We start from the raw sequence: 12,801 nt of genomic DNA on the forward strand, positions 1-12,801 counted from the left end.
GGCAGATGGTGAAGTGGTGAATTGGTTAATTGCAGCCAGACTGCATCATGAGTCCTCTCAGTTTCTCTCTAAATCAGACTTTAATCACAGACGACTTTATCATCAGAGTTCAGAACCACAGAGTTATTCATGCACTGCCAAGGGAACTAAAAATAAGTAAAATGTTCTTAAAATGAGAATTTTCCCTGATTTGAGCAGCTAAATAGGATTATCTGCCAATGGAATGAGAAAATTACCCCTAAAATAAGATCATTAGACATCCTGCTCTTGAAATAAGTTCTTATTTAAGTGCAGAAATCTTATTCCATTGGTGAATAGTCTACCTGCTCAAATCAAGGAAAAATACTCATTTCAAGAAAATTTTACTTTTAGTTTCCTTTTTGCAGTGTCCTGGAGTATAAACACCCTTTAAATAATTATAATTATGCCTATAGGTGGTTTCCTACCATCCCTCTCCCTGAAGATCACCATGGTGACGTGTTGCACACATTAACAGATTATTGTGACGAGGTGAGGATGATCAGTTTAATTGCTGTAAACGGTGAAATCCACTCGTGTGTAAAGCTGCTCTGCTGGAAGAATTAGGAGGAAGCTGCTGCTGCACACTGCCTGCCAGCTGGCTGAACCCCAGACAGGTTAACCCAGAGGCCGGATTAATAAGCCTACATGAACACTGACTGTGGAACCGCATGGAGGCTCAGAGGTCCAGAGGTTCCTGGTACCGGCAGAACTCTCAGTAACTCTGGCTTGGAGTACGCTCCAGAACCTTCAGAACCGGTTTGTGGCTGCAGTTGCTTTCACCGGACCAGAACCTGGAAGAACCCGACACGCTCCTCTGTTCCCATGGCAACATTTTATTAGCAGAGGTCATCAGTCACATCACACAGCAGAACCAACCAGAACCTGGACCGGTCCAAACCAGCCTTCACCTCACTCCCTCTGAGCTGGATCATTTCCTGAACATGTTTCCCAGCATGCACTGCCCTCAGATCACCCAGAATCCCCAGTGTCCGTGGCGTCTTCTATCGGTGCAGCGTGACGAGCGTCCTGATCCGGACCAGAGGACCCGGCGTGGTGGCGGTGAGGAGCGTCCTGTGCCCGTGTCTTCCCACATGCACGTCCATGCTGGGCGGCCGGGTCCTGATGCACGCCGCCGTCTGACGAGGAGGCGGAAAGATGGCGGAAAGATGGCGGCTCGGTGCAGGAGGGGACATCAGTCATGGAGAGAGTTGGATGGCTGAGAGGAGTAGGGAGGGAGGGAGGAGTACGGGTGAGACGGGTAGGTCTGAGGAGGACCAGGGGAGGAAGAGAGGAGCAGACCGTTAAGATTCACCTCACACCAAACCTGGATCCAGCAGCTGAGACGAGTTCTGTAGCATCAACCTGACGTGCCTGTGATGTTCTCCAGAACCAGCCCGCTTTGTGGGAATGAGGAACCCGCTCTGTGATGAGCTGCTGCTCATAGACTGCAGATAATTAAATAATTCCCCTGGGATTAATAAAGTATTTCTGATTTCCTGATAGATGTAAAAATAGCTGCAATAAACTAAACCAATGCGAGTGGTATGAGAATAATAGAAAAGATCAGAATAATCCAGCTATGTGCAGAGGACAACCATGTGTCAGATGTTTACATGCAACTGGAGAGGATATAAACTACATAAATACGTCTACACGTGCATAATAGTTTGTTTGTGTATATATATATATATATATATATATATATATATATTAGGGCTGGGCATCGATTAAAATATTTAATCGCGATTAATCGCCCTGATTAATCGCGATTAATCGCGATTAATCGCATTGTATTTACAAACTCCAAGAATGAATTCAAAAGTAGGGTAAAGAGCACTTTTATTTTAATGTTCTGCTGCCATATGAACAAATGTGTTGTAACATTTGTAGCACTTATTTTATACTGGATATTTTCAACCCATCTATTGAATTTAGTGCACTAGTTGATCTTTTCTTCATAAGAGAACAGCAGCACTGCAGCCAAAATATGGCCTTTTTTGACCTGCTATATATTAGCCAGTCCCTAAGCTTGATGTATCATGAAACTGTTGACCTTTTGGGTTTTGTGGTTTTTATTTTATTATTACAATTAAATAATAATAATAATAATAATAATAATAATAATAATAATAACAATAATAATGTTATGTTCAGTGTTTTTTCGCTAATCCACCTCTTATATATTTCAATCCTTATGTAATTTTGTCTGTGTTGTGTGCACCTGCCTGTTGCTTTAATCCTATAAATTTCCCCGTCGTGGGATAAAAAAAGGATTAGCTAATGTTATCTTATCTTAAATAACACTTTTTAATATATGTGGGTCTGTCGGGGCAATGAGATAAGTTTCGTCTCCTCTCTCCGTTTCTGGGGCTCGACGTTTTCATGTTTTTTCACGTGCTTAGATAAATTTGTTGTGTTTCCACTGAAATGAACCGGCTTTTTACAAAACATACAGCTTGATTTCATTTACGGTATTAAAATAAAGCCAAACGGTGCTACTTCCCCTGATCATGTTTTTTCGCTGCTGCGGTCTCTCTCAGCTGTTTCTTTGCTAAGTTTGTGTGAGAGCTGAGTGGGCGGGCCAGGCTGAGCCTGCGTGCTGATTGGCTGGCGCCGCTGAGCCATGTACGAGAGGGGAGGGGGAGCGGGAGAGTGCTGCCGTGACAGCGCACTGCAGTCAGCGCGCGTGCTGACTGACACTGACTGAAAGCATGTGAGCAACATGCGTTAATGCGCGATAAAATAAATATCGCCGTTAATAGGGTAATGAATTAACGCGAAATTAACGCGTTAACTTGCCCAGCCCTAATATATATATATATATATATATATATATATATATATATATATATATATATATATATATATATATATATATATATATATATATATATAATCAGATAATTAATCTTAGTCATGTTTATTAAACAAAACAGAAAGCTATTAGGTTAGTGAGAAGAATAAGTTGACTAGAATAAATATATGAAACACTAATAATCCTCACCAGCCACTGAGCTTTTGGCATCATATATTTTTCTGTCATGTTACCATGGTATGCGTAAAGTTGTCGTCACATCCTCTCCTTCTGAGCACATCAGGAGTTCTGGTTGAGAAGCTGACTCTGCTCCGCCAGGCAGCCTGGCTGAGTGGAGCTGGTTAGCTGATGACGTCAGGAGTTTGTTGAGAGTTGATATTTAAAACAACCGCAGAAAAAGCATTTTGCATCATTGTCGTCATCAAACCCGCTCTGGACATTTGTACCGCTGCATGTTGCGCCCACCATGACGGTCAGGCTGCACTTTAGAATGATCGTCAGCGCCCTCTGCTGGATGGCGGCCATACAACAGTGAAATACGGTCCGTCTAAGAGGATTATCCGTTAATCGGATGGGACAAACTTTAATCGACTTAACCATCAATCGACAGTTAATCATTAATTGTTTAGACATCCGTGCAAATTTGACCAATTCTGTAACTAAGTTTATTGCTCAGTATTATAGACTGCTGTTTTATTAGGTGTCTGCGTGTTATTTATGTATTTATGCATTCAGAATCAAGTCAGTTTGGTAATGCGTAGTGACAATAAGGCTCCTTTATTTCATATATATATATATATATATATATATATATATATATATATATATATATATATATATATATATATATATATATATATATATATATATATATATATATATATATATATATAGTGAAGACTGGTGGTGATGGCTCTGGTTCCTGTGGCTTCAGAGCAGTCAGGGTGTTGTTGGAAACATGAATGTTCTGGTTCTGTGGGCCGGGCCGGCTCTGCGTGTGCAGGTTCTGCGTCTGAAGGTGATGAATGATTTAAAGCAGCCAGCTCTTCTACTTACAGCTGCCATCAATGTTTGATGCTGTGGGTTTTAGTGCAGCGATTGGGGGAAGCCTTCCTCGTAGAGCAGCTTCTGCTGTGAACGCAGTTCTATGTTCTGATCCGCTGGACCTTTCAGGACGGTGTCTTGTGTCGGCCCGGTTCTGGTTCCTCTCATTAAACTGACGTCTGCTGCTCTGAAGTCAGCGATTTGTCACCAAGCCTTCACAATAAAAGCCTCTGGGTTGTCTCCTAACGCAGCGGACCTGTGATCGGACCCTGAAAGGAACCGTTTCTGGTCCCGCCACAGGTTCTGATCGGACCCAGGGACCGTGTGTGACGTTGAGTGTTCTGGTTCCGCTCTGTGTTTGTTCTCTGCTGTCTCCGCCTGTATTTATGGCCCGGTTCTGTTATTGTTCTGCTGGACCCAGCCGCTCCAGACACTCAGCAGCCTCCATCATTCTGACTGGGTCAGAACCAGGAGGTTCTGGCAGGAGGTTCTGCAGGAGGAGCTTTGTCTGGGTTTGGGGCGAGCAGAAGAAACGTCTCATGAATATTTAATTTCCATTTTCCTTCAGCGCCTCCCTCTGCCTCCTCATGGAGCCTCAGCAGGAGATCCTCCTCACTGGGAGGGTCTCCTGCTGCCGGTTCCTGTGCGGCGCCGCTGGGCCGCCTCTCTGCTCCACAGGCTGCACACCTCCAGCCTTCACACCTCCAGCAGAACCTCCCCCACCTGAACACGGCCTGCTGCGCTGGGAGGTCCTCACGCTCGTCACCAAGGCGTTTCAGGATGAAAGCTGGCTAAATTATTACATTCTCCCTGTAAAATACGTCCATTTACAACATAAAAGCCCAAATAAATGACTTTAAAACTAAAATCCCCTCATAAATAAGTCAGTTGGTGTGTTTTTGTGTTCAGATTAAAGCAAACATCATTTAAATGTTGAGCTGAATTATTTATAGTCCTCTGAAGTTGAGCTGGAGCTCAGGATAAATCTGTTTTCTGCAGAGAATGGTTTCAATAATTGACTTTCATGGCTATCTCGTCATTCTCTCTGTAATGTGGCTTAAAAGCTTTAAATGTGCTGATGGTGTGCAGAACCGGGCCGGTTGTGCAGAGCCGCCGGCTGAGTGTAAATGCTGGTGTGAAGCGGCGTGTGGGAGGAGACGGGCGTGTTGGACATGCAGGCAGTGAACAGTGAGACAGGAAGCAGGCGGGTTGGATATGGACCTTTATTCACACACAGACAGGACACGGTGCTCTGGATGCAGTGAGGGAACCTCAGGCAGGTCCAAACGTCTGGGCTGGATGTTCCTGCGACGTTCCTCCTGCAGGCGGCGCATAAACTGGAAGCTACTGACAGGTTCTAACCAAGGCATCGGTTCTGCTAAAGGGTCAAGCCGTGCTTAAAGGGACGTGTTGAGCAGCGGGTCATGCACCCCCCGCCTCTGGACGGGGGTCTGCCTGCCTTCGGTCTGGACTCTGGTGGTTCTGTCCGACCCGTCACAGTGGACCGGTTCTGGGGCTCAGCGGGCGGCCTGAGCTAACAGTGATCTGGGTCAGAATTGCACTTGTAGTGAGGAGGGGGTGCAGGGTGTGTGCGGGGGGGTGCGGTTGCTACGGCAGCATGATGGGCGTGTCGGAGAAGACGGAGACGTAGGAGTCCGTCTCCCCAAACCGCTGCTGAGGCTCCGCCCCCAGCCTGCCGTTCTGCTGCTCTCTGATTGGCTCCAGGAACACCACATGCTTGTTGGTACTGACCTTGCGGCCCGGGCCCTCGGTGGTGGTCGGCGGGGTGGGGGTGAGGATGGAGCCGCCGGCCCCGCCCTCTTTGCTCTGGCTGAGGGCGGAGGTCACCGGGGGGCGGGGCCTGAGGCGGGGCGGGCAGCGGCACGGCGTCAGGTACAGGTAGACCAGCACCAGCAGCAGGCTGACCACGCAGCCCAGCAGGGTGGTGAAGCCCGTGTTGAAGGGTTCCCCCGCCTCGCCGTGGTGGGGGGGCAGCACCGTCACGTTGACCTCCCGGGACTCGTTGCGCCGCCCGTCCTGCGCCACGCACAGGTAGATGCCGGCGTGCTGCTCCCCCGCCGCCGCCACCTCCAGGCTGCCGTTGGGGAACATCTTGAAGGAGGCGTTGTCCCCGGGCGGAGCCACGTACTGGAACCTGGGGACGACCCAGAAGAAGCTGACGCTGCGCCCCGACAGAGGCGTGACGCAGTGCAGCAGCAGCGGCGCCCCCGCCCTCACCGACACGCTGGCGTCCTGCTCCGTCACCGCCGTCAGGTTGCACCTGTCAAAGTAGGGGCGGTTCAGGAGGAGGTGGATGGCGCCGTGCTTGTTGTCGTAGGCCAGGCAGACGTGCTCCTGCGTGAAGAGGCGGACGGAGGCGAAGCCCTTCTGCTCCCAGAAGCTGAACAGGGAGAACAGGGAGCAGTTGCACACCAGGGAGTTGTTGTGCAGGTAGAGCCCCTCCTGCAGGGGCCGGGGCAGCTGGGAGATCTCCATCAGCGGCAGCGTGGCCAGCCGGTTGGAGGACAGGTCCAGCAGGGACAGCTGGCTGTGGTTGTGCCGGACGCTGAAGAAGGGGAAGTTGGTGAGGAGGTTGTGGCTGAAGTAGGCCTTGCGGAGGCGGCTCAGTCCGGCCAGCGCCATGCTGTCCACCTGCGAGATCCGGTTGTTGAACAGCAGCAGCTCCTCCAGGCCGGCCAGGTCCTGGAAGTACTCCTGCTTCAGGGCGTGCAGCCGGTTGGACGACAGGTCCAGGTGCCGCAGGAGGTCTCCGGAGGAGTTCCTGAAGGCGCCGGGCTGGATGGCGGTCAGCAGGTTGTGTGCCAGACGCAGCACCTCCAGCTGGAGGAGTCCCTGGAAGCCGTCCTCCTCCAGCTGCCGGATCTGGTTGTGGTTCAGGTCCAGAGTGACGGTGGAGACGGGCAGCGCCGCAGGGACCTGGTCCAGACGCTGGTTAGAGCAGCTCAGGATGTCCGCCGTGCAGAAGCACCGGGGCGGGCAGGCGTGGGTCGGGGCGGGCCCGAGCAGCAGGTAGACCGTCAGTACGAGCGCAGGGCACGCAGGTGAGGGCGCCCCCTGCAGGACACCGGCAGCAGCCAGCATGATCCTCCAGCAAACGTCTGACAGGCTGCAGAACGCTCCGTTCACATCCTCCGGGTCCGCTGGCTCATCGCTTCTCAGAACTTCACAGGTCCGACTGCAGCCCACCTCTCATTTTCTGCTGAACACGCTCCTGTCAGATGGTTCTGATCCGGTAGGGGAGACGTCAGCGTCCTCCTGCCAGCAGGCTGTCCATCAAACCTCTGCTCAGTCCATCATGAAGAACGCAGCTTCTCCCTTCATCACTTTGCCTCTGGACTCCTCTAACACGGCTGCTTTCAGGAACTTAGCCTCCTGGTTCTCCTGGTTCTCCTGCAGCTGTTCTGGTTCTCCTGGTTCTCCTGGTTCTCCTGGTTCTCCTGGTTCTCCTGCAGCTGTTCTGGTTCTCCTGGTTCTCCTGCAGCTGTTCTGGTTCGGCCCGTCCGGTCGGAGGAGTCAGAGCCCGGCTCCGGGTCTCGGCAGCATCCTGTCCGCCTGGCTTCACGCGCTGCAGCTGATTTACTGCCGATGCTGCGCCTCCTCTCTGCCGCTTAGAGAGCAGCTCTGCTCCCCGCCTCCTCCCCAGACGGGAGAGGAAAGTTCCTGCAGGAGCGGTTCTGTTCTGGTCCGGATGTCAGCAGCAGACTCCTTGTTCTGAGTGTTTGCTGCCTCCGTCTGTTTGCTGCTCATTTGTGAGCTCCATCCGCCTCTTCTGGTGCTTTCCCAGCTCCTCCCCCCGCCCTCCTCCTCCTCCTCCTCCTCCTCCTCTCTGTGTCGCCTGCTCTGCCTCCTGCTCTCACTTTGTTTTCACCCTCTGACGGCTTATGCTGCCACAGAAGGAGCCCAGCGAGGCGCCGTTCACAGCCCAGCTGATTGGCTGCGGAGCCGGGCGGCAGCTCGCTGTGAGGCGGAAACATCTGGGAATCCGTAAATAGTCCGGCTGCATCCCATTTAGTCAGGTCACCCCCCCCCCCCCCCCCTGCTGTAGCATCATTTTATCTGCTATAAAATACAACATTTAAATGCCTCTAATGCTGGTAAAATGCATAAAGATCAGTGAGAATAGAGCAGCGTACTAACAGCAGTGCTTACACAGCGGAGATTAAATACGCGCAGGTTAAGGGTGTTATTATTACACGTCTTTAACGTTATTTAATGTTTAATAAATAACTCTGTCTGTTAGGTATTATCTGGTGAATATCAGCCCAAACAGCTGATATCAGGACAATAGCAGAAAGCAATGAATCGAGCTCTGGTGATCTTTTAACAGCAAACTCTGCACACATCTAGAATAAAGGAGAGACAACTTCTCTTCAAGTTCAAGAATTTATTAACAGAAATAAATTAACATCCAGAGAACATCACTATAGAACGCTGTTTATCTGAATTAACACTATATTACAATCAACAAATCCTCTACTAGACTAGTGAAACTAAAACTACTAAGCAAAATGAAGATAAAAGAAGCTAAGGAACTATTTACACACAAAAGAAACAAAAGACAAAATGAAATGGTTGAAAACTATAATTAGAATGATTCAGTGAATCCTAGTTGAGATCTGAGTTGAAGAACCAAAGTTCATCTTAAAGAACATGGCATGGAGTTAAATTAGCTTAACTAATTTGGTATGTGTTTCATACACATACCCATTGTGAATGGGTGTTTCAACCCATTCACAATGCAAATCCTGAGTTAAACAAAACATTATTTGATGAAATAACATTTTAAAGAAGGATTTTCAGTAAAATCAGTAACTTTAGGGACGCTTTATTTTATTAATGCGATTATCCCTCCAGGAAGCTAGGGGTCAGTGTAACGATCGTTTGCTAAAATCGGCTAATCCTAAAGTTAAACAAAATACCTTTAAATCTGCATTAATATTCCATATTAATGCGGTAATAACGCTCCTAGCACTATCGAACGATGGTGGAGCGAAACGAACATCCTTATGCTTGAAACGAGCCTTTTTCATGCCTAGAGCTGGAAGTCCTGAAGCTAATAGCATTAGGCTAGCTAACTTTAAGAAGCTTCGGCTTATTTTAGCAAGCATCAATATTCCATCAGTATATAAAACCCTTGTGGAGATGTTTGTTATAACCATAAAACACACTGGTATCAACATGCTAACGGGTTCTATGTCGCTCAGCCCCATGTGTTTAAAAACACCATGAAACGCGTCACACAAAGCTTTCCAAATAAACCATGTAGCTCTGATTATAGTCGGCAGACCTCAGAACCCGGCCGGGTCCTCCAGACGAAGAGGGATCTCTCCCCTGTGCTTGTGGGTCATTGGGGCCCCTGAGGCCCCTGAGGCCCCATGCCTGGCCGGCTTGTCCAGGGGGACTCCCTCTCCCTGAGAGCTCCAGGAAGACGTGGATTGTGTGGGAGCAAAGCTTTTGTAGCCCTGATGGATCCCTGCTGAGGGGGCGGATCCTTGGTGCCTGTGAAACCTATTTAGCTTCAATCTGAGTTTTGTCCATGGCTCTGATGGCATAACAGCATTTAAAGATCAAACTTCAGGAACGTTTTCTGCTGTTATGTTTTTAAACATTAAATTAAAATAACACATTAGTCTGCAGTAACCAGGATCAAACCTAACCTGATTTTAATCTAATAATAAAAGGTTCCAGTAGCAGTCAAACATCTGAAGAACCACACGGTAGAACCAGCTGATCGGGTCTAGAACCAGCGGGTCAGACATGTTGGTCAAGGAAAACAAAGATGGCGGCCAGCTTTCTGCCTTCTGACCCGTCTGGCCAGAGCAGCCAATCACACGTCAGCAGGTCCACGCCGCTCGGTACCGTTGGGGACATATTAACACGATCTGGGTTTCCTCATTTTAATGCAAAGCTCCGTGTTCATTGGAGGAATTAATTATTCATTTACTGCTCTGGGTTGGCAGGAAATTGTCTAAAGTTTCACATTAAGAGCTGATGCAGCGCACATAGAAGCTCCTCCTTCACCTCCAGCTTGTAATGGGAAGGAGCTGAAGGAGCGAGGAGGTCCCAGGAGGCCTGAGATGGAGATGAATAATAATGTGGTGCTAAGCTCCTCGTTAACAAAGCGCCTGAATCACGAGCCGTAACGAGCAAAGCTGCACACAGAGCGGAGCTGGAGACAAAAGACGGAGCTGGAGGCAGAGGTCTCCTCTGGAGGAGGTCTCCTCTGGAGGAGGTCCTCTCTGGAGTCAGAGGTCTTCTCTGAAAGGGGGTCTTCTCTGGAGATGGTCTCCACTGGAGGAGGTCCCCTCTGGAGATGGTCTCCTCTGGAGATGGTCTCCTCTGGAGTCGGAGTTCTCCTCTGGAGTCGGAGGTCCCCTCTGGAGGAGGTCTCCTCTGGAGGAGGTCTTCTCTGCAGGAGGTCTCCTCTGGAGGCCTCCTGCAGAGGGGACCTCTGGAGTCAGAGGTCTCCTGGAGTCAGAGTTCTCCTCTGGAGGCCTTGGAGAGATGAACCTCCTGACATCTCACCATCACCCTCCAGGTCCAGCTCAGAAGGTCCGTCGGTTCCCAACATGGTCCTCAGTGACCCGACGGGCCGGACTGGGTTCAGCTGCAGCTGTCGACCAATCACGGTCTACATGGCAGCCATGTTGGATTGTAGTTCTGGGCGGGTTGGGGAGGAACGGACCTCTGGAACCATCGGCAACATTTTCGTGGTTCAGGTGGAACGCGTTAGAGAAGGTCTCAGAACCGCTCTAGTACAACGTGAGGCGTGTTCAGATCCAACCTGGACCAGGATGGTTCCTCTGAGCTGCATAAAGATCTGACCAGATGTTCCTCCTTCTCTCTGCAGAACATCTCGAGCTGCTGCCGTCCTCCTGTCGGACCCCTGCTTCCAGCTCCACTCCATCCAGCACCTCCTCGGAGAACCAGGAGCCTCCTCTGGGTCGCCGGCTGCCGTCCGGCCTGCAGGTTCCTCTGCGGCTCCTCTGGTTCCCTCGGCTGCTGGGAACCCTGAGAGAAAGCACTTCTCCCTGCACGCATGTGAGTTCTCCAACGTTCTGCTGGGCCAGGGGTGGTTCTGAATAAGTTCTTGGTTCCATCAGAACCTAACACGGCCTCAGATGTGTTGCACTGTTGGCAGGTTCTGGTTCTGGTTCCTTCCCTTCTTCCTCCGATCTGCTGACCGATGTTAGAACCACAGCAGAACCATCAGTTCAGAACAGAACTCCGGGTTCTGTTCTGAACTGATGGGTTCACCCGACCCGGTTCCCAGTATGGGAACCGGGTCGGGTGAACCCGTTTAAACTTTGAATTATGGTTCTGATGGAACAGATGCCTGGGCTGCGGGTCCAAACAGGACCGGGTTTAGCAGCAGCTGATGGAGCACAGAACCAAACGCTGCAATGAGAAGTGGTTCTGAAGCTGGTGTTCTGACCCGATCATCAGGAGCTGAAGGTCCGAAGCTCTCAGGTTTACTAATTCACATTTTGCTTTATTTATTATTTATAAGGATTTATTTATTTACCCCCCCCATCCTTACCGGGCCTGAGGGGAACCAGCAGGGTGGAGCCCGGCCGAGCAGAACCAAGCGGGTCAATTATAGTTGTTCTGGCGCTGTGTGTTCGCTGCCAGATTTGGGGGGGGGGGGGGTCTGGTTGCCACAGCAGCCAGCTCTGTTGCCATGGGAACAGCAGCAGTTTCCATGGCCACCCCGTGGAGCATCATGGAGGACCGCCGTCACTCAGAGACCCGGTCCAAACCCGGTTCCACTGAGTCCACAGCAGGACCAGACTGTGGCACCAGCTCTGGTTCTGCTGGTTCTGCTGGTTCTGCTGGTTCTGCTGCAGGAAGCATGGGGCGCTGCAGGGCGGTTCTGCTGGGTGTTGCTGGTTCTGGAGCGGAGCGACTGGTGTCCTGCAGCTGGAACCAGGTTAATGATCCGGTCCAGTTCTGCTGGTTCTGCTGAGGACGGGTTGGTGCTCAGTCCAAGCATCCAGAACAGAGCGGCTAGGTTCTGGTCAGACCGATGGTGTGTTTCCATGTCGGGTTGGAGCAGGGATCCGGTTCCATCAGAACCTCCGGCACCGGGCCAACTGGCCCATCTCAGCTCAGATGAGGCGCTGCCGGCTCACCGCAGAAACACGATCCTCCTGATGGAGAGGGAGGAAATGGAGCCGTGGATCGATCTCCATCAGCTGGAGGGGGGGGGGGGGGGGGGGGGCACTCAGTGAAAGACGAACCGGGCCGGGTCAGAACCACGGATAAAGCTGCTGCAGTCCAGATGTGGACCTCTCCACACACCTCCATGTTGTAGATGTTCCACAGCAGCCTGGAGCCAGCAGCAGCTGACCCAGTAAACAGTCTCAGGTCCAGAGTTGTTCTCAGAACCAACACCGGTCCGGTTCTGGACCCTGAGAACGGGTCATTATTACCATGAATGCTGCGGACAGAACCAGCGAGGAGACGAGGAAGACGAAGAAGAGGCTGCTGCAGCTCTGCTGTCCTCACAGGAGGACCTCCATCATGGATCAGGTTCTGTTGGACTCTGCCGGGCCAACAGAACCTCCATCATGGATCAGGTTCTGTTGGACTCTGCCGGGCCAACAGAACCTCTTTTATTTAGTGTTTTTATTGTTATTTAATGTAACTGTGGTCCATCCACAGCAGAGATGTTCTGAACCAGCCAGAGTGAACCTGCAGCAGACGCTTCTCCAGCAGAACCGGTTCTGCTGATCTGGACCTTCTGTAAGGTTTCATTGTCTCTTTGCTCCTCACTGCAGAACCGACGGGCTCAGAACGGGCTGGACCTCATCAGAACTAGAACCGGTTCTTCTGCTCTGGTGCAGAAAACAAAATGTTCCGGTTCAGGTTCCTCTGCTGCTTCCACAAACAGTCGGGTC

At 50.5% G+C, this 12,801-nt stretch overlaps 2 protein-coding genes across 3 annotated transcripts in view; one reads left to right on the forward strand and one right to left on the reverse strand.

Annotated features, from left to right (window-relative positions):
• Positions 1-12,801, forward strand: part of LOC105917784 (E3 ubiquitin-protein ligase RNF123) — a gene marked incomplete in the record, with an annotated part of 45,076 nt that overhangs the window by 24,433 nt on the left and 7,842 nt on the right. For both annotated transcript variants that reach the window (XM_036151701.1, XM_036151702.1), the window contains 1 exon segment: positions 10,752-10,942. In XM_036151701.1, the coding sequence (XP_036007594.1) occupies positions 10,752-10,942 (191 nt within the window).
• amigo3 (adhesion molecule with Ig-like domain 3) lies at positions 835-7,288 on the reverse strand. The gene is made up of 2 exons (XM_021310699.2): positions 5,633-7,288; positions 835-1,285 (listed from the first exon to the last, which is right to left on the reverse strand). Exons 1-2 carry the CDS (start codon positions 6,980-6,982, stop codon positions 1,214-1,216), a joined length of 1,422 nt encoding a protein of 473 aa, XP_021166374.2. The 5' UTR covers positions 6,983-7,288; the 3' UTR covers positions 835-1,213.

The sequence above is a fragment of the Fundulus heteroclitus genome, chromosome 20 (assembly GCF_011125445.2).
Source record: "Fundulus heteroclitus isolate FHET01 chromosome 20, MU-UCD_Fhet_4.1, whole genome shotgun sequence".
Classification (NCBI taxonomy): Eukaryota; Metazoa; Chordata; class Actinopteri; order Cyprinodontiformes; family Fundulidae; genus Fundulus; species Fundulus heteroclitus.

Bases quoted from the DNA above. Each gene is read 5' to 3' on its own strand.
- amigo3 (XM_021310699.2), bottom strand. From the start codon at position 6,982: ATGCTGGCTGCTGCCGGTGTCCTGCAGGGGGCGCCCTCACCTGCGTGC. The intron at 1,286-5,632 runs GTCAGTACCAAC...GGTCCTCCTCAG, and splicing joins CCGAGGGCCCGGGCCGCAAG to ACCTACCCGTCTCACCCGTA.